Below are 22,964 nucleotides of genomic sequence, written 5' to 3' on the forward strand. Positions count from 1 at the left end.
CAGTAGACTCAGATTTTTGTGTAATATCTCCATAACATGAAAATTTACAAATTAATCCTGAAATAAATGAAGCTTATACGTGTGTTTTATTGCTAACCAAATACATATATGTAGGCTTTCTCATATTTTGGAGAGAGAGTATAGACACTGTCTGTTAACAAAGAGATATGAATTTCATAGCAATATTTGTAAGTAGATAACGACACGTGGAACCTGTTTTATTATAACCATTTCACATGGATGATAAGATTGACAAAATCAGTGTTTCCGTCCTTAGATAGGTTCGTGATGATAGAGAAAATTTGTAGTAATGATGCTAAGAGTGAAACGAATCAAGAAACTTTTTTTTCCAATTAAGTTAACCTATTGAATGATTCACTTAGATTTGTATGTTATGGGGATCTGAGTGTATTCTAAATATGAGAGTACAGTCAGATTTTTGTTTTATATATCCATTACATAAATGACCTATTCAAATTAATCCTTATAATTCAATTTACTAAAGATAATATCTTCAATATTCAAAATTCATTTTAGGACTCTTTTGTCATTGAAATCATCACGCCGTCATCTCAGACAATCAGAAGCGACGTTACAAACGGTGATGCCATTTTTCCCGTATGGAATGATAAAGTAATTTTTAAGTCAACGAAAATGCTCAAACAAGCAAAATTAAATTATTAACTCATAATATGCGATTCTAATAAGTGTAAACTAATGGCATATTTCACATGAATTCATCAGTGTTACAATTTAAATACCTTCAGGGGACATAACAAAAGACTACATTTAAGCCAGCGGAATAAAGCAAATTTCGTTTTTATGTCGTTTGTTCTGTGCCAAAACCAAACCCGCGACCTTGAAGTAAAGTAATTAACTACCAATCAGTTTGCATTTTTATCGATTTGAAATAATTAGTTGAAAGAAGGAAATCTTTTAAAATCTTAGATTTGAGTTACATGATCAGTTTATAATAGACATGTTGGCAATACAACGGAAATTTAAAAAAAAAATCATATGCAGAATCCCATCTTTACCTTCTGGAAAGGTTATATATTATCACACTGCTGTCTGGAATTTGGAGCAATGAAAAAGAACAAATTTGAGTTATCTTTCAACTATCACTTACCTTACCGTTCACACTCGCATCTCCCACTGTTACGCTTCAATTACTTCAAATAGTGGAAAACTTCGATATTGAAGAATGCTTTCAACAATTTCAATTTCCTTATTTCTTCCGTCTTTGAATTAAGTGCCTAAAGCTGTATAATATATCATAACACATTATTTTTTAATGTTGCGTTTAAAAGATACAGGTGTCATTTATCAACTATCAATTATCGTTCTTTGATATGAAAATAAGAATGAACGAACATACATAAAACCAGTAGTATGTTGATGTAACTAGAATAAATATATATATATATATATATATATATCATATAATACAATAGACAATTACTTACGTTTAAGTCACCCAAAGGTAGATAGGTGTTGATTTAGCGAATACGAAAGGTCCGAAAATTCAAAATAGAAAGACATCTTCGTCGCAACGGTTTATCGTATTGTGTTGTACAGTGTACAATATTCTCGAAGTTCCTTGGATCACACTGAGGACTGTGAAAGTATCATTAAGAAACGAACTAGGTGCAAACACAGTTACTAAGTAAAGAGATACATACCGTTGATAAGTGGTACAAAATATTCAATGATTAATTTTCCATATATGAGTGACGTATGAATTGACTCCCTCAAATATATGTAAATGGAAAATGATATCTGTCATTTTTCGAAAACCAAACAGAATGATATATAACACACTGTCATTTATGAGCTTAAAATTAAGATAAACCAAATCTATTTTCAGAATAAAACAAATAGCTTTCCAAATATAATCTTAATGATAGCCGACACTTCGCATAACGATTAACATAGCTAAACAACATTATGGGGCAAAACATCTTACCTAAATAATAGCATACAGACAGTGACCATGAATACAAGATGCAATGACACAGCCACATAATCCGACGCGGTTATGTGACATTACGAATAACGTAGTTCTCACGAAAACCGTACTAACACTAAAGTACATAGCGTTCTGCAGAATATTACTGGCATGGATAAAAACATTCAGAGCTAAAAGAGGGGATATAGTATAATTAATAAAGTTCATCATAAAAGTCAATATTTGTACAAAGAAAATTGTCGGTCAATAAACGCATTATTTACGATTTCCCACATGTCGAAAGCGCAATCAATGTGTCAGATGGAAATAACAAAACGGCGACCGTATCGGTTATGGTTACCAATGATCACTACCGTGTCATTTCGTAAATGTTAATTTGGTAAATCAGTCACAAACGGTCTCAACAATAACCGAGATACTTGGATATTTTAAGTTTTTACATTTTACGATACACTAGAAGTCAATGTTGATTATTACGGTGAATTATTGGTTTATCTATAGGGATAAAACAATAAAATAACTAAAATCTATTGTTTGAATGTGTCAATCGGAATTCCTTGTCAGGACGTGTGATGCTCATACTATCTGATAATGTTTAGAACAGTAAAAACTATATGATTGCCCACCTCTGTGTAATAACTACCTACTTATAGTGACCACTATCTTGGGGTCCAAGATAGTCAATTTCGACAAACGTTGACTTGTTAATAAACTACCTAGCTATAAAGATCGTTTTCCTTTGATTGTTTAAATGTTTAATTGTATTCATACATAAACTAATGTAATGATTCATAACATTGATAAACAATTTACATTTCACTTATATCAACATTTAACATACATTTCCCCTTTTCTCAAATCATATATATTGATATTATACTTATCTATTTGACCATCTCACATCACATTTTGGTTATTAAAATAAATGTTTCACTTAATGAGCATTGAATTTCAAAAGGTATTTTTCTCTTTTTAATACTAGTAATACCAAATACTAGTAATAGTAAATCATTGAAATAAGAAGGCTCATTATTTAAGCTGGCATCCTCTACAAGCAAAATAATGTACACGTAAGTTTATTTCTGGACATTTTTCAACACTTAATTCATAATTAACGTCCATATAAACTAATCGATGAGATAGTTTCGATAATTTACCGACCAATTAAACATTTGATTCGCATATTAATCGGGGAAAATAGTTGAAATTTATTGAACATTAGTTGAGGGGAGCTAACTCTAAACAAAATATCACATAACAACAAAAATACGTTTTTATTGCGTTTGTTTATATTGAATGGATGTGGATGTATGGTTTGTAATAAAGAGAGAGATGTAAGCTTGTTTAAATAATAAAACTATGAAAATGGAATTTGTGTGAGAGTCCTTCTACGAAAGGAATATATACATGTATTATTATTTTTGATATTTAAATGCAGTTTTGATTTTTTTTGTGAAAAAATACTGCATATTTATCAAACAAGCTTCACTTTATCTATGACGATTATCGATCTATGTTTTTTAAGCATTTAATTATGTCTTACTTTATTTACAATGCTCAGAAAAAGATGGTTCTTCAAAAGAACATATCTGAATAAATGAGTACAGTGATTAAAATTCAATGCTCATCATTAATTCAACTCTTTATATACGATTAATAACAAACGCTTAATTACATATTAACAAAGGAAGCCGAACGAAGATAAATTGATTTTAAGATTAGAATTCAAGTTAAACCATTTCAGTATATTGAATGGTTTCTTATGCTTACACAAGAATCGTATGGTTACACTTAGAATAGAGTCGCACTATGAATTACTAGAAAAACACCTGTACCTTAGATATTAATGTATTCTGTCATTAGCGAAATATATTGCTCAAAACTGGTGAACCTTATATTACACGTATCATAAAACACTTGTTTTGTCAGATTTATTCGATTGTGAACTATTCTATAATTTGTTCCCGGGACTTAAGACTTAAGTTTTTGCTTAGCCAATCAAAAATGACGTAACGTTTTATAACGTCATTTGTGATTGGCTAAGTCTAAACTTAAGACTGTTTTACTTAAGATTGTTTCATGATCTTGAGGCCTGGTGATATTGTATCAATACTACCACTACCATCGTAAGATTCAATACCATTTGGCAAATAATTGTTTTTATTTCATTTTCAACAAATATTTATTGCTAGACGACTGCATTGAAAATATAACTGATACAGCAGCTCCATAAATTGATATATCCAAATTTCCCGATTTTTTCAGTTATGTGATCTTGGCGTCTCCTTTCAATTACATCTTCTCGCTAATCATTGAAATTATATACCTTGCCCTGTGGCAATCATTTAAGTATTGATGTCACTTTTTTACATCTTGGGGATATGAAACAAATTGTTTACAATCTGTGTGAATTCGTGTAAATAAAACACGTTTAAATTAACGTTTTCATTCATTTTATCGAGGGATAATTTTTTTTGCTATCGTGACATCACGATAATGACAACAATTTTTAAAAAGGTATCAAAAACTTAATCAGATTAAGTATGGAAACAAATAGTAATTGATGATATACTGTGTAACCGGTTATTTTCGCTGGACAACAATTTCGCACTTTTGTCCATAGCAATGCCATATAATCATAAAACGTTTCTCTGGTCATAAATAAATTAATGGCTACATGTACATTGTAGGCTCTAAACATTAGTTTAGATATTAGCAATAAATCAAAACTATCAAATCGATAATCGTAAAGAAATAAATCTGAGGCGCAGAAAAAGATTTCAACATGAACACAATGAAAATATACAAACACCGTGTAGAGTGCGATAAAAGTTTTTTAAGAGATACAAAACAACCTTTTAACATTATAAACCAAGCACAAAAAATCTAATTACCATATACATGCAGTACACAGTCTCAAAGCATATAACGAATTACGATGTATATGTCTATGATATTTATGTTTTCTGTCATTATCGAAATATATTGCGCAAAAAATTACGATTGTTTGATAAGCCGTGCCAAAATACAGATGTCTTGTCAGATTTATTCGATTATGAACTAGGTATGGACCTCTGATTACACGATCTTGGGATTTTTTATTACGATCCTTGGAATCCATGTTACTGGGCCAAACGGTCTATTTTCTATTTCACATTCGTTACGAAATGTGAATAGGTTACATACTGAAATTATCATAGGAAAATAATTTTTATGCGCTAGAGTATTCATCTTGGCATCATAGGGTGTCTATCAGTTGATGTGAATATTATATGTATTACACCTCTCTGATTGTCACACAGGACTCGATTATTAAATTTCCTTTAATATCGGGAGTAAACTCAAGACAAAATGCAATAAACCATCGCTACCGGGTCAGTTGTGTGGTATATTATATTGACGGGCCGTATATTCAGGTATAATATATAAACATAAAAACCTGTAGTCAGTTCAGAAAGGTCAATGTTAACTGTTGTCAAATAGCCACATTTCGTGTGCAACGTCACCGATATGGAGATAATCTGGTGCGTTGTCCACACCGGCAGGAGTCTACAGACTCAATCAACATCCTGACAGCCTTTTGAAATATAAAACTAGTTTGCATTAACGGCGAGAATTCGATGTTGAAACACACTCTATAATAGAAAAATAATTTTCGCCCCCCCCCCCTCCTCAAACTTAAGCTTAGTGTAGACATTTTGTTTATCAATTTGGCCTACTCCCATTATACTGTAGTTACAATTAAGCGTCACTGACGAATAATTGAACGAAGAAATACCTAAATAGAGTGGCTACTAGTTACCGATGATATAAAACATATAGTGAGCAGCTGGTCTGAAGTTTGTTTTTGTACAAGTAAATATGTACATTTTTTGTATTCTGATTTTAAAAATTGATAATGATGGCGAATCCATCAGAAATGGATGGATACATCAATATTTCTTATCCGTAAGATCTAATCGTATCCGATACAACCAATATGTTATGGGAAGTAAGAACCACCGCGGTATCACCCTCCTACAGACTTATTACAATTGTAGTATGCTTATCCCTGTGTTATAATGACATAAAATGTTGATTTCTTCTTTAACGTCCTTGTCAGATATTTTTGTGATTTTTTGATAAAAAAAATAATTAATATGACAAAATCATGAATGCAGAATCCATGAATTAATAAAATTAAAGTTGCATCTTAATAATTGTGTATAGAAGAATTTGAAAAAAAAGTTAAATCTTAAGATTTTATGAAAACACAATCCAATTTCAACTGCATAAAACTCTCACAAACAATATAATATAATTTCAACCTCAAATACGTGATGGTTCTACACACTTACTACACATATGATAATTACTGTGAAGCGATATGTGTCAAAAGTATTTATGTTTTCTATCATTTTCGTGATATACTGCGTGATATCTGATAAACTCAATATAAATGAAAATACTGGAGTGTTAAAGCACCGATGTCTGGTTGGCGCCATTGTTTTAAAATGTATACTAGATTGTTGGCTGTAGTCAATTCTAATGTAAAAACTGATATGTTTTAATTGTACGTGTGCATCATTTTAATATTTAAAAAAAATGCTAGCATTAAAGTTTAAAATAATACATGACTATAATTTATGCTTGTGTTTGATTTAATATTGTGTTAAAGAATAGTTTAAAATTGTAATAAAGGGAATTAGAAATATGTTACGTTATCTTTCAAAACGATATCTTTATGAATCCAAGGTTTACTCTGACCGGAACTTCATTAGGTCAGAAGAACAATACATTAGTGCTATTGTCAATAAATTACTACGCCGGGTCATACATTCCATAGGTAAACCACAGAATGATAGATAGAACAGAACACCAGGTGAGGTCACAGATTTACCGGATTCATGCGGCCCAATAAAAAATCGCTCATAATGCAAAACCTTTGTCGTTTTATAAAGTCGTATTGTCTTGGTTTTATTTCCTGTACAAAAAACTTAACAAGAAATCCAAGGATAGGGACTTTACAGTAGTTTTTATTTGATCTAACACTGATAGTATTCTCATATCTAAAACAGTATGAAACAGTTGTTAATTCATTCTTTTGCATCTTACACCTAAACACCAACATACCAAATGAATGATATAAATTTACCACCGAAACTAAAACTAATATAAAACTAAACACTGATATACATATATTCTCCCTTTGTTCCTTTTAAATGGAAATGATAAACTAAAGATAATTAATTAGAGGACGTCTTCGATGTCTTCATATAGCCATGGCAACGTGGATTGAACAAATATTATAATAATACTTCGATATTTATTTCAGCAACATTTCCTCTCAGAACCCCTTTGGACACAACTTCTTTAAATAATACAGAAAGGAAAACTGTGAAGAGACCTTATTTTATTGTGAGCGGAGGGTACATTGAAACACCTGTCATACAGGTTTCCTGTTCCTTCTAAATGAAGATTCACAGTTTCAAATGTCGTCAGGTTAATGACGCGTTTTAACTTCAAATGAAACTTAATGTATAATTGCTGCGGTTTCACAACCTACTCAAACAAATCAAATGGGAGGAATTATGGACTGAATATGAACAAAATGTTTGGCAAGTATTATCAAATGGTGATAGTGTACGACAGAACATACATTAGCCTACAAAGCACTGTCCAGATTTGTTTTGATATATAATGACTTTATTAAATAGACACCAACATACAATTCTAGTCATAAATCATATTAACACGCAGCTACAAATTCACATCATTTTTGTGTACCCATTTACATTCTTTATTAGAACAACAAAACTAACAATTAATGTTAAACATCTACAGAACTTTGACCACATTATAAATGACAATATGACTATTTTAGCTAAAGAAAGACGAGATGGTAAGAATGTATAAACATACAGTAATGTCAAAAAACAGTATACGGTCGGTCAAGTATCCCAGCATGCTGCCCTATTACCAGACTGGACATTGGCCCACTGTCGTATCGGACATTTTGAGATTTTTCCCATAAGCTCAAAGCTATAATGCGACCTAAACAATACAAATAAGGTAAACATAAATACACAGGTGTGTATTGTACCTATACGGTACACCTGGTACTTACTTCTAGATGCACCGGTAATTAAACTGAGACATTTAACGACAGCTGATCATCGCTTGTATTCTTTATATACAATGCTTTACCGTCTTTACTGATTATTTTATCGCCGAGTCATGTTCGCTCGTGCTTCCGGTAGGGGACATTCTGAGAAGGTGACTAAACATTGATGCACCACTGACCACAGCACAAACTGACCATTACGCATACGTCCATATATAAGGCGGTTTTGCACTTGCTTACAACAGAGATCTATATACCTCCGGATAGGACCTCTCACAAACTATCACTATGGTAAGTGTTAATCGTATATAATTATTGGACAATAAATCTGAACACGAAAACATATTCTAAATAGTATTCTAACTCTAAACAGTAGTTTTAGATTAGCTAAACAAATTACATTTAAATGGAATAATGATTACTATATTTTTTTTAAAAATCTAAAATATTATGCGACAATTGTTTACCGTTAATCACGAAAAAAATAGTATTGGTTAATTTAGTGAGAGTCTTGTGTGTATGAATATAAACAATTTTGTTGATGTTTTGGTTTTCGGATAAAAACTCTGAGTTTACCTAATCACAAAGTCACATATGTAGCTACATAGAATAAAAAGAAGACATTACATGTACATTAATAAGAGTGATATTTAGATGTTAGATTCTATATATTTTGCAAAAATTACAACATTTCTCTTACAACATGTACATAGTAGCTGGTATTTAGTTATTTAGTATTTTTAATTAAATTGTGAAATTACGTAATCATTTATTTATTACCACGACAGAGCCGTGGAAAATTATTGTTATTTCTATGCTTCTTTCTTATAAATTCTTCTTAGTCGAAAGAATAGGTAGACTTTGTCAAACAAGTTACTAAATTATGGTTTACATTACTGACTTATGAGACAATCTATGTATTGAGTGTTAGCATAAGATAATAAATATTTCTTTTTTTAAATCAAAGGCTTACTTCAAACACTAGATATAATTATTACCAACAGTGATGACGATTAAAGAAATAAGTCCAAGCAGTGATACTTTTACTAGCATACAAAAAGAACATACACTGACTCCAAACTAATGTTATGCAATCAGCAGTGCACGGTACAAAAACAGTTAAAACAAAAACATGATTATCTAAAAATGAACTATAAAAACTTTGATGTAGGGACATCATTTTTACTGCACAAACTTACCAGCTCTGATTCCTTTATTTACATGTGTTTCTGTACCTTTATTTTCGTGTTTCTGTTTTTAGGCCCTTCTTTCCCTCTTCGTCACGGCTTGCTCGTTGTCAATGGTGTTCGGTCTTCACATTCTTCCTTGTGAACCAGGCATGTCAGGTCCGTTAGGCTGTGACAGCTTCTTCTCCGGGCAGCAGTCAGAGCCAACTGTGGCTATTGAACCCGAATTCCGAGACAGAGGTTTAGGTGATCTTGGGTTTGGTGAGCGTTTTGGCGGTCTGAACTCTGAACAGTTCTTCGATGGCGGAAGTCAAGATCAGTTCTTCGATGGAGGAGTGCCTGATCAATTTTTCGTCGGTGGACAAGACCAGTTTATTGGCGCTCAAGAACCTTTCATTGGTGGTGGCGGTGTTGGTGGTGTATCTGGTGGGTTTGACAATAGCCTCGGAGTTATTGACAATTCATTCAGTAAGGACCAAGGGTTCATGGTGGACACGACTCTTGGATTAGGAAACTCTAAAGGAGACACAGGGTCCTTTGGAATGAAAAATATGGGAATGTCAAGCAAGTTTGGCAAGGGAAAATCACGCGGTGTTATGTCCTCAAGTATAGGTTATCCTAAAGGAATCAGTATGTCGAAGAAAAGCCGAGGATCATCGTTTCCATCTATCGGGAAGTCAGGAATCAACTCGGGAATGCTGGGCTTTGCAAGACAAAGAGGATATCCTAAATTCCAAGACGGTTTTATTGGAATGAGTAGGGGGATGTCTCGTTCGTCTCTCAGCTACCCTAAAGGAGGATGGAGCAAGGGAGGGATGATAAAAGGAGGGTGGAATAAACGAGGAATGATGAAAGGTGGATATAGTAAAGGAGGTATGATGAAAGGAGGATGGAATAAAGGAGGAATGATGAAAGGAGGATGGAATAAAGGAGGCATGATGAATGGTGGATGGAACAAGGGTGGCTGGAGAAGTAGTGGATCACAAGGATGGAGAGGAAAGGGATACTATAGCCCAATGAGCATGAATAGAGGCTACTTCAAGGGAGGATTTAAGGGATTCGGAAGGGACCGCATGTCGTCTATGGGATCCTGGGGACAAGGCATGTCATATCCGAAGGGAATATCCAGACCATCGTTTACACCAACAAAAAGGCGAAGTTCTGGTGGTTATTAAAATGTTATCAAAATTACTGATTATTTATTAACTTATTTATGTTTTTGTGTTTGATTTGTAAAAATTTGAATATGGTTATGCCGCAACATATCATGTAAATCCTCTTAGATCATACACACTGATACATATCGTTAAGATGTCGTAAGTGTTAAATGTATATTATCTACACATCTATATATTCTTCAAATCCTAAAATAAGAAGAATGGAATTAATCCGATCTTCCTATTGCAAAACAAACACATCCTAAAAAATCAATATGATAATATATTATATGTTGTTAAAACAGAGTATTTATAAAACAAAACAAAAGTAATTTTAAAAATTTAAATATTAAAAAATTTAATTTAAGACAATAGTGAATGTATGCAAAGCATATCGAATGTCATATTTTAGCGTGGAGGGTTTGTAATAATTTTCTTTGTGAATTTATGTAATTTACGTGAAATAAATAGAAATGCACATGATCCCACTTATTCGTCATATTTCCTTGTTATTTGTTGCTTAGGTGGTGCATCCAGGATTCGAAAATAAGAAGTTTTTTTTCAGTACGAAAACTCTTACTGGTTCAGATAAATGCACATTTCAAATACATGCGAAAAAAACAACTTCATTTAACAAATAGAGTCAGTTGCTGCGTCTAGAGATTCTGATTGATCGTTTTACTTTGATGTGTGGCTGAATGACTACAGGTGTTATACCAAAGGAAACCATTTATAAGATATGAACGCTTTATGATGTCGTGTGCAGTATATCTTTGATGATCCTTATAATATCACGCCTATTTGTCTTAGAGGTGATTAACCGCATATTCCATGCTCATAAAACTTACAAATGAATTATGAATTGCAAGATGTGTCGAAAATTTTATTTTCAAATTACACGTAATTTTCCATTGCGTTCCCTTAGAACGTCCCGAACGTCTTTACTTTGACTCCCCCCCCCTCCCCCTCTCTCTCTCTCTCTCTCTCATTTTGGTATGTTTTTAAACATGACGCGATAGAGATATGTTGTTTTATTACAATTATCGCAGTGCAATGTAAGGTTTTACGGTGAACATAAAAGCGATACGTCATTAGTTTGTGCATGTGCGCGAAAATAATGTCATATTTTTTGTGTAGAAATATGACGTTATGCAAGTCAAAATAACTATGAAATACAATGGCGGAATAGCAGTGATATTCTTCTGTGAATGGAAGCGAAAAATTGAAATACAATGTAAATAGAATATACCCTGTTTGTTGAAAAATACCATTTGTAGTTCATCGCGTGAGGTGGAAACTTTGATATTTAATATATACAGTCTATACATTATTAAACAACAAAAGATGTAAAGGATATTCATTGTTTTTTATGAACACCAGTTATATTTCATCTCATGAGGCTTCACACTCGTGAAAAATATCTGAGTTTCCATCTCACGAGATGAAATACTACTGGTATTTATGGAGAAATAAGGTATATTCTATTTATGCATTTTCTTGCATCCACATCACTACTAGGCCTCGTTCCGTCAAAGGCTACTCCGCTATTGTAGTTTACAGAGTTATTTGCCCTTGTGATTATTGCGTCGTATTTTTGTGACCATAACAACATATTTTACACACAAATATTACGTCATTTTTGACAATTTCGAAATTCCTCGTTTGTATCCTTTATTGTAAACCGTAGGTGCCAGTATCGCCTTATTCGTTCATGATTATTTCGACAATGACGCAGTTTAGTACACATCACAATAACTTTTTTGCGATATCTCAATTTTGTTTAAGGTTCCAGATATGACACTTAGCCCCATCCATAAGGAAGAGCACGATGATTAGCTAACATAATTATTAAGATAAATGCTTAAGAGTAACGGACCGGCCTTTTTTTATAAATGATATTAATCACTTGAACAATAATTGGTGTTTAATCGTGTATATATATGTCTAATTAACACAAAAAAATTATATAAAATAATTTATTTTGCCTTTGGTGCATGCGCAATCGGTACTTAATTCCATATAGGATATAGTGGCAGGGAATTTTTTCGGGATGCAATTAATTATTTTTTGTAACTTTAACTTGAAGGGAAATTAGAAGCTCAAACTTTTCAATGGTGGTAATGGTGTAAAGTAAGTAACTTTTGTAACTGAAGAAAAATACTAAATCGTCTGCTCATGTTTTTGATAGTGAAAAAATATCATTAAGATAAATGCTTAAGAGTAACGGACCGGCCTTTTTTTATATGTTCAAAATTACTTATTTAAGTTCATGATGATGATACTTTCTTAAGACACTTGACTGTAAGTCGTCTCATTTGACTATTATTGTATCTTATATATATGCGAGTTATCGTTCTTGGCATAGCTTAAATGAACCTAAGTTACACCTTGAAGGCAACTTCCATGACCGACAAGCGGCGTTTGTCATCAATATTTTGGGTGAGATACCTAGCGATACGATATATTGTTATTTATTCGTCTAATGATTGCGTAGTAAACTAAATAAAAGTGTATGCAATGTTGAGTAAGTACCAAATGCATATTAATCCATGTAACAATCAATATATTCCCTTCATGAGTAAGTAATGCGGGATAGGTTGGTATCACTATACCCAATACCCATCTGTTGTTAACACGATACCACACTTGATGCTTTTGATTTCGGTACTTTTATATTAATTTTAATTAACCATGTGTCTAGTAAATTCATAAATTGTTTTTTTGCTAAAGCAAATATAATTAAATCAATGTTTGATGAATAGAATGCTGAAATCGTCTTAATCGTTATTTTTAGTTATTCCACGACACCTATCTTTACCTGTGGACAAAGTGTATGACTGAATAGAAGTATGTGTCATTACTTAGTTTGGGTGATGGACAGACACGTGTAGGTGACACACCGCTAGTTTTACCTACTCCGAGCGGAATAATTATCTGTCAATCATATGTTACCAATAGGCAGACACATAAACCGAAACTCACGCTAGCGCATCACGGATTGTTATTGTCTGACACTTTACTACTGAAGCATTAGTCATTGGGCGATTTTAATTGTTTTTCACCAAGTGTTTCTTCTGCTAAATACAGTAACATATGTAGTACGTGTCAAGTGTTTGGGTATCAATAACATCCTCAAATACCCACACCGAAGGCTCCGTAAATAATTGTTAGTTTTTTTTTTGTTTTTTGTTGTTGTTTTTTTGGGGTGGTTTTTTTTCATTTATTTATTTACTTTTTTTACTCTGTATATTTCTAAAATATTTAGTTGTGTATAGAGTTAGTTATGCTTCTGATATAAATATCTTGTCTGGAATAAGAATTAAATATAACATCATACATGTACATGTACGCTCGCAAAATTAAAATCCCTTATCACTTATTTTTGTGACAAATATAAATGGTAAGTCCTATTGTAGTTCCTCAATACTGAAATATTATAAATCTTAATGTGAAGAATAATTGTTTTTTCATAAAGCAATCTAACAGGTCATTTGTGTGCATTTCTTAATTTTTAGGTAGAATTAGCTAAGCTGACCAATCGTTCTTTATTATGAATACTTTTAGGTAAAGTATTCTATATATAGAGTTTTAATTAACCAAAACAAAGTACTAATAAGATCGTGTAGTATTTCTCTATACAGACATAGCTCTATACGTGCATAAAAGATGGACCGGAGCGGTCGGCAATGTGAGGAAACTCGGCATCAGTTTTCAATATGGCGACAACCGCTAATTAGCAAAGTGGCTGGATTTTGTAAAACGCTGTCACCATTTACACATCATACACTGAAACACAGGATGTAGAAGCTGACAAATAGCGACAAAACACGCCCACAAATGTTATATTTCACGAAAAGATTTTCTTTATTATGTGATAAACACCTTAACCATTCGACACCAGATATTCACAGTAACGTTCCAAAAATACCAATTCCATCGCCCAATGTCCGCCCAGTATTCCATCCTCTTCAGACGTATAGTATGAGTCAGTTGTTTTTGTTAAGACAGCCATACTAATTAGTAATTACACGATACTTTTTAGGGTTCGATGAATTTAATTCTATTTATATAGATACATCTTTTTATATTTCATTTAAAGATGCTCCAACGCCGATGGACCATAAACGATACTCATTATTTGAACTATAATTGGCGTTTAATCGTGTATATGTATGTCTAATTAACATAAAAAATAATATGAAATATTTTATTTTGATTTTGGTGCATGCGCAATCAGTATTTCATTCCATATAGGATATAGTGCCACAGAATTTTTTCGGGATGAAAAAAAATATTTTTGATATTTTTGTCTTGAAGTGAAATGAGAAGCTCAAACTTTTCAATGGTGGTAATGGTGTAAAGTAGAAGTAACTTTTGTAATCGAAGAAAATTACTTATCGCCTGCTCCTGTATTTAATAGAGAAAAAATGTCGTTTGTCAGCGGTGGAGCATCTTTAAAGAGACAATTCACTCAGGCTAATTCTTTTACATAACCAAGAAGCCAAATATAGCATAAATGTATTGTTCTACATTTCTTATGAAATATATAACGTAAAACATTGACAAATTCCTCGACATTGTTAAGTATTTTAATTAATATCGTTCAAATATCAAATCGTTGATCAATACGATTAAGCAGGTACAATATGGACGCTGTACCCATACCCGAGTCAAAGGCACGCACGTTAAACAAATGAACTACATAACCACTGAGAAGGTGATAAAAGGATTTTTAGGCAAGACAATTCACCTAACAAGGTAAACACACTACCGTCAGAGCGATTTGAGCAGTTCTAGACAAATATTGCATTACTCTACGAGCAAGGGACAGGGTTCGGCATACAAGAAGTTTGACCACAGTGTGTAATGGCGGACAGCGAGCGAGTTTGAACATTTCACACACATGTCACCCCATGGGCATTTCATGCATATCACAGGAAAACCGACTGATCTTATTTCCATTAGAACTAGTTTTTTCCGATATATTTACAAATTTTAATGTTCTCTTAGACTGAATTGTCCCTTTAACATATTTATTGAACAATTATCAATCGATCGACAAATCATGAACACAAAATAATGGAGAGAAATGTTATTGACGCCAAGGCTTTTTGTCATAAGAAAGAAAAAAAATATAATGGATTATATGAGGAAATGTGTGCATGGTTGTGATGCTTGATAGTTCTGTCATTGTATTTTCTCTTGTTTATAAACGACTATGCAATGTTAATATAGTCATTAAATAGAAAAACGTGAAATAAGCAATTCAATAGCTTGATTTCATTGCGGTTATTTATCCTAGCCTATCTTTAGGGATGTTACTATTCTACAGAATTGAGCATTTGTTATCAGATAACTCAACAGAGTTGAGCGGCCTTGGCTTAGGACTGAACATCTTCGTAGCGGCCGCTGTTACCATTTTCCTGCTGCTGACGTTAGGAGTTATATATTGAAGTAGCCCATCTAGCGGCATTGTATTGCCGTCTGGGTTCGACTCACGAGCAGCTTCACTACCGTCATCCTGTGGTCTTCCTGTATCGGGCGCCTGAACGTACTGTTGTCCTGCCTTACTGTTGCACTCCTTCGCGGCTTGTTTCCGTGATCGACAACATGGACGACTGGTTTTAGTAGATGAGTCCATGTTGAGACTTTTAGCGTGTTGAGTGCCACTGTTACAAGTAGACATCGCCCTTTGGTTATTCTTCAAACCCGAATGAACTGGGAAATCCCGGTGATGATTGACAGTTTGTTCATCTTCTTTGAACAAGTCTTGAAGAACAACGACAGCTTTACTCTTAGAAACCGATGTGGATGCACACTTTATATACAATTTCTGTCCTGAAGGAGAATTTTCTAAAGAGAACGGTTTTGGAACAGAAATATATGTGTCTTCGTAGACTTTGCACGTTTTTGTTCTACTGTTTTGACGTGCTTGCTTACTTGCATATGGCATGTAGTCCTCCTGAAGACTGCCATTTTGAACATTTGATAACTGCTGGAGTTCATGAAATTTTGGAGAGCAGTCTTCGCGTGATACATTTTCCTTATTTTTCCACCGCCGAAGACCATTTGAACGTGTTGAGTTGTGCGAACCAGTCGATTTTCTCCTGTCAGTGGTCCTGTCTTCCATGGAGAAAGACGGTGTGAAGCAATTTCCGTTTCTATGCTGTCTCTTGCATATTGAACGAGTCAGACGCAACCTATCAGACGAACTAGATGAACTTTTCACATCCCTTGAAGATTTCGGCGTGCACATCGAAGAACTAGTAGGCCGATAATTGACGGACTTATCAGCTGATCCGGGCATCGATTTACAAGATCGAGTCAACTTCCGGTTTCTTGTTGAAGGAGCCATTTTTCTGTTTTTTTTTGGATTTGGATCAACAGAAGTTTCGATAAAAAATAAAACCTTTCAGAATAAAGAAATCATTCATAACATACCTTACTGTCTTAATATGGATGAAGCCGATTTTACTCACCAACACTTGTATGAATCATGCGGTCGTCGAGCTGTAAGATTACACCGTTCAAAAGGTGATCAGCATATGACGTTATAAATATCATGACGTCACAATATATGTCACATGATTGTTGAAAGTATTACAATGCGTTCCATTTGCAGATTCATACCAGTTGTATCGATACGAATCTGTTGTATCTCAAATGGAACGCGCCGTACTGGCAGAACTGTCCGGTACAAGTGGTTCGTTTTCAGAAGCGTACCACTTGGATCCAAGATGGCGGACCCGAGATTTTTCATTTGTGACCGGAATATTTTCTTTGTTGAAAACAAGACAGAGATTATGTATATCGGACAAAACTACATGGAATATTTATTTCAATGTGTTCCGAAATTATTTATGTTTTAGTTTTATATCAATTTTATTGTTAACACCGAAAATACTTGGCTATGTTCGAAGCGTATCTTTCATATGGGTGCCGCCATTAATAACGCCAAAAGTTTCGTGTAATAACGCGTAATAAGGCATAATTACGAGATTTTTTCTTCTACCAAAATGAGCCCAATCGGCTTTCCGAATAGATCTTCATGAAAAATATGATGGTCAACTTTCTGGGAGATTTGCTGCAATGCTCCAATTTAAAAAATATGGCACAGAACATATAGAAAAAAGGGATCGAATATAAAGTTTCTGTACCTCTTTAAAAAAAATTACGTAAAAGATGCTTGTTTCTCTGCTTTAGGAAGTGGAGGTTGGGTTTATCACGCTGTGCGTCTGATCAGTGAATATTTCATCGGATACCTAAGCTTGATTTCTGTCTTGGCACTCACAGAACAGAAAGATAGCATCCTGTATTTGTGTCTTACACCAGCAACACAGAAAGAAAAAGATACATTACGCTCTGTTGTAACATCCTATTTCCGTGTTATATAGTTCGACACACTGTTTATCTTGATTGTTTCTTTGTTCCGTTTGCCCTGGACACTGAAGGTCGAACGACTTAGAAATGCACCCCTGGGCATGGAATGCCAGGATATGTCACTGCGTCATGCTATTGTGATTGGAAATCTAGGAGGCGAACTTCCGGATCAGACAGGAACATTCTCGTCAGCATTTTATCGTTTATTATTCTAAAACGGAAATATGTGCTGGACCGGGAGTACAGACAATGGCGTCTGATAGTCATGACAAGTAAAGGATTGCAACGATGATTTAGTTTACATAATTTGGGGTGCTTTGTACTAGTATTATTTGCATTTTGAAACTTTAGTATTCATATATATCGTCCTTAGACGCGTTAAAACCTCGTTGTGCCGCATGGTTGTATATACACAACACCTACATGTCGAGGAATAACTTACATCAGTATAGATCCAAATATATACAAACAGCATCTAATTTTCGGGTCCCTGTGTATATCCATCCCAATGTCAACTTCTACAAATATTTACCCAACACCTTCCTTCTGTTGCGTATACTTTTGCTTGAGTGTTTTTGTATCTCTTCTTTTGTAACCCTGTGTCTCAGAAGCATAATATCATAGACACTATGTACTTATACCCAAGATATATTCTAATGAATCATTTTTGATAGTCCCATAATAGTTCATAACTTTACTTTAACAGACCTGTTCGTTAATGAATTCATTAGGTTTAGGTGTTGGGAGAAAAACCTCAATTCCCGGGGAAAAACAGAAACTTTTTGACTCTAAATCACTATATATTTCCATACGCAATATTCAAGGTTCGCAAAACCTATATCAGTATATATACTGCCCTCCAAAAGTTCTGTTACTACTCTCTTAATTCTGTATAAAAGTTATTTTTGACAAAATTATTGGGGATAGAATATTTTTGTCATTTGTTTTAAATGAAGTAAAGGGGGGTAATACTACTTTGGTATTTTAACACAAATAATTGTCCTAATTAAGTCCTAAAACGTGTTTTTATTAATAATTCAATTATTTCATATTTAATACAGACCTATCAAATGCCTAAAAATAGTAAAGCAAACTCACTTATGGACTGTATTTCCATGGAAATTTAATTTAAATGACAAAATTAATCACTGCTCACCATGTGTCATCATTTTTGTTATTCTTAAAGTATGATTTAATTATGAAAAATTTCATGTAACAAAATGCAGCGATTATCTAGAGAAGACCGTTTTCAGTGTGTTTTTTACCATTGTAATGGTGTTCCGGCGGCACAAACTGCAAGGATACTTGGAACTAGCAGGTAAGTGATCATTGTTTTCCTTGGAACTTTTGAGGATTTTGCAATTCATAATTTGGTATGCAGTTTTAAAGTTTGACCATTTCTCTTTTGTTACAGACAGAACGTGTACAGGGCTATTAAAAGATTCCAAGATACGGGTAACTACGAGGATCGGGAACGTTCTGGTCGGCCACGTATTTCTACGGATCGGGATGACAGATTGCTAGTCCGGGCCAGTCTAAGAAATCGTAAGGAGACCGTTCCTGAACTTCGAACCGAATGGATCCAAACTGGTGTTGTGGCATCAAATACAACAGTGAGGAGAAGATTACACAATGCAGGGTTGAAGGGTTGTGTTGCTGCCAAAAAACCACTTTTAACTGTTACCCATCGTCAGAAGAGGTTGGCATTTGCACAGAATCACGCAAATTGGACCTGGGTGGACTGGTCAACAGTTCTATGGACTGATGAGTCAAGACTCACTCTCTTCCAAACAGATGGCAGAACGTACGTGAGAAGAACAGTGAATGAACAATTACATCACGAGTGTGTAGTGCCTACAGTTAAGTTTGGTGGGGGTGGTGTGACGGTTTGGGGTGCTATGTCTTTCCGAGGGACTGGATATCTTACTCCTTTGAAAGGAAATCTCAACGGAATAATGTACATTGACATTTTAGAGAACAGTGCAATACCATCAGCACGTCTGCTAGGCTACGGTAATAACTTTTTCTTCCAGGATGATGGTGCCCCATGCCACAGGGCCCGTATAGTAACTGAATGGAAGGATGAAAATAATATTCAGTCTTTGGAATGGCCCCCACAATCCCCTGACCTGAACCCAATTGAAAACCTGTGGAGAGATCTTGGTATGGAAGTCCGCAAGCACAAGTGCGGTAACCTTGGGGAACTGGAATTAAGCTGCATTGCAGCTAGCATGGGATGAGATACCTGCTAGAAGATGTAGAACATTGATATATCAGAAGTATGCCTGACCGTATACATATACCAAATATTAACAGAATAACAATATTTTTGATTTTTAACAAATATTCCAATTTCATTACAATACATAAACTCGGGGCCATTGCATTATTATGAAAAATTGTAAAAGTATTTGGACAATAAAATATTCACGTGATAACTAAAAGAATCTTGAAATTATTTTGTTAAATCTATTGATAAAAAATGCATATGTAACAGAACTTTTGGAGGGCAGTTTATTTATTAGAATGATACATCCAAATGCAATTATAAGAACCAATATACATAGTACGATGATGAAACTTCCGTTCTGAATTAGCAGTGGCGTGGGAAGATGAAACGTAATTGGGGGGGGGGGGAGGGGGGGCAAAGGTCTTTAATATTTCATAACACTCTCCCCCGTCCTGCGCCCCGCAAACACAGGAAATACTTGATATATTCTTTTTTTTCATATATCGTTACATAAAATCCTTGTAAACATCTATAAACAGTGGCGTCGCTAACAGGATATTAATGAATACGCAAATTGGGGGTCCGGAGTATCCCCTGGAAAAATATTACGATTTAAAATGACTGAGATGAGTTTTACGATGCATTTTGTTTAATTTACGAGCACCAAAGGCGTGAGATTTTGGTGTTTGGGGGGTCCGGGGGTCTTCCCCCGAGAAAAAAATATTACGATTTTGTATCTTGATAATTCTTAAGCGTTCTTAACACGGTAATATTACCTGCATTTAGAAATGATGATTGTGAGTGTCGTCTTATCATTAATATTTATGCAACCCAGCGCGATCTGAACATACCGGATTCACACCATCGGCACATTGTTGTGTAACTCAAAATAATAATGAATTGATTGTCTTACAAAGACATATAAACAAATTAATCTCTTAAGATGCATTTTTTGAAATAGTATAATGCCTTGATAGACATTTTTTCATTATCAAAGCTTTGAACATTACGTGCTTGATCGTTTAAGGAAACGCGCCGCGCAGCGGAAAATTTTCTAAAATAAGGTACAAAACTGTGCAGTAAGACCTTTCCTTTCAAATGTGCATTTTTAGAACATTTCACTCGGCGAAAATGGGGGGAAAAGACATGTTTGCCCCCCCCCCCCGCCCTGGGGAACGGGTGGGCAATTGCCCCACCCCCCTGCCCCCCACCTCCCCCCACTTCGTACGCCCCTGATTAGACTTACATAATTTGTTATAACACATGATTGTATGCCTTACATAGACAGCAGGACGGCCTATGTACTTACAGGCTTGATTAAAAACATAATACGAATGACTTTCGATTTAAATTTGCTTTAATGATGATATTGTACCATATATATTCTGCGCCATGACCGGAAGTTTCCCTCTAGCTTTTCATTTGTTTCATTTTCTGAAGCACGCGACAAGCTTACAATGTCTAATCCATGAAAATTCTCCGCAGTTTCGTATTCATAACACTGATAGGGCCCCTATGGTATCATCACTTTATAAACGAGGCGTACAAAAGACAAGATTAGTTGGTAACAAATCCGGAATAAATAGGCCATATACCTCTCCTAGTCATCATTACTATACCCTTCTATTGGCGGGGGTGGAGGAAGAAATGAAATGTATGTTATACATCAAGAAAGTGAATACATCTTATTGATTAATGTCAAGGACACGATTTATATCACTCCTGTCGATAGCACCAAAACAGAAATGGAAAATGTGTAATGAGATTGGTATATCCGTTATGTTTTAGGAGACAATAATGATTAAATAGTTAAATAATCTGCTGCTCGACATTTACTCACAGTGTGCATCGTGGCGGATTTCACGGCAGTAAAAAATGCAAGAACATAAATAGACAACATCAAAAACACCTGAACAATTATAGAACGACACAAGAAAACAGAAATATCTAAAAACAATAACAGTGAACACAATAAAACAACAATAACAAAAACTCAGCAACATCAACAGTGACAAAAACAACAACATAAAAGCACGTTTCGTAAACGTTATTTTTATAATTGATCTCCTTTGCCACCTCTTCATTCATTACGCAATTCTATAAGCCTAGAGGTTGTTCCCCTTGGCAGTTCTCCTCTGATAGCTGTGTTTTTGTTCTATATTCAATTCGGACAAATACCCAGCATATGTTCCAAGTACAACCCACATTCACAGATACATCTAGGTGCGAAATTAAAACGCTATGGTAATTAGGAAATGAGGTATATATGCGAGGAGGTGGAGTCCACAAAGGCAGCTGCCAGTTCACTGCGATGTGTATTTTTAGTGTAATATATTAACAGTTTAAACCTGTTTTAATTGACAAATTCTCATCAAAGGTATATCACCACATGATATAATAAGTTGGTTAGAAGTACATATGATGAGAATCATCCGGAATTATAAAAGCTAACAGCCATCTAGCCGCTACAATAATAGTCCGTCTAAGATGTGCATTTACAATTTTATCACTTCCGGTAATCAATTGTTTCACACATAAACGTTCATTATGGACTACTTTACTTAACAATAAACCGACATTTGAAATAGGAAAATAGCGAGAAGATAAAGAAGGGGTACATTAGATATAGCATTCCGAGCCCGGGGGGTGGGTCCCAGTTATACTGTTATGTTCTACAGCTGTATCTAGGCTTCGTTTGGCGAATTAGATTAAATGGTTCCCAACGATGTTTTGGATAGTCCATCGGTTTGGCGATGTTTTTTGATTCATGTTTATATGTTGACTATTCAGTTTCACTACAGTTACGAGCGTTTAATTTTTACTTAGATGTTGTAAAGTAAAACATTGAATTTTGCTTTAAATATTTTTGTTTTTAAATCGTTTGGGAAGAATACTATTTTTTATTCTTTAAATAACAGGAAGCTTTAAAGCACGTAAG

The 22,964-nt window shown here is 34.3% G+C and overlaps 1 protein-coding gene across 1 annotated transcript; it reads left to right on the forward strand.

The window, feature by feature from the left end:
* Positions 1-8,291: 8,291 nt before the first annotated feature.
* Positions 8,292-10,908, forward strand: LOC138318397 (uncharacterized). Its single transcript, XM_069260713.1, has 2 exons — positions 8,292-8,363; positions 9,334-10,908. The coding sequence occupies exons 1-2, from the start codon at positions 8,361-8,363 to the stop codon at positions 10,432-10,434; spliced, it is 1,104 nt and encodes a 367-aa protein (XP_069116814.1). The 5' UTR covers positions 8,292-8,360; the 3' UTR covers positions 10,435-10,908.
* Positions 10,909-22,964: the final 12,056 nt, after the last annotated feature.

This window comes from Argopecten irradians, chromosome 3 (genome assembly GCF_041381155.1).
Source record: "Argopecten irradians isolate NY chromosome 3, Ai_NY, whole genome shotgun sequence".
In the NCBI taxonomy this organism is placed as follows: domain Eukaryota; kingdom Metazoa; phylum Mollusca; class Bivalvia; order Pectinida; family Pectinidae; genus Argopecten; species Argopecten irradians.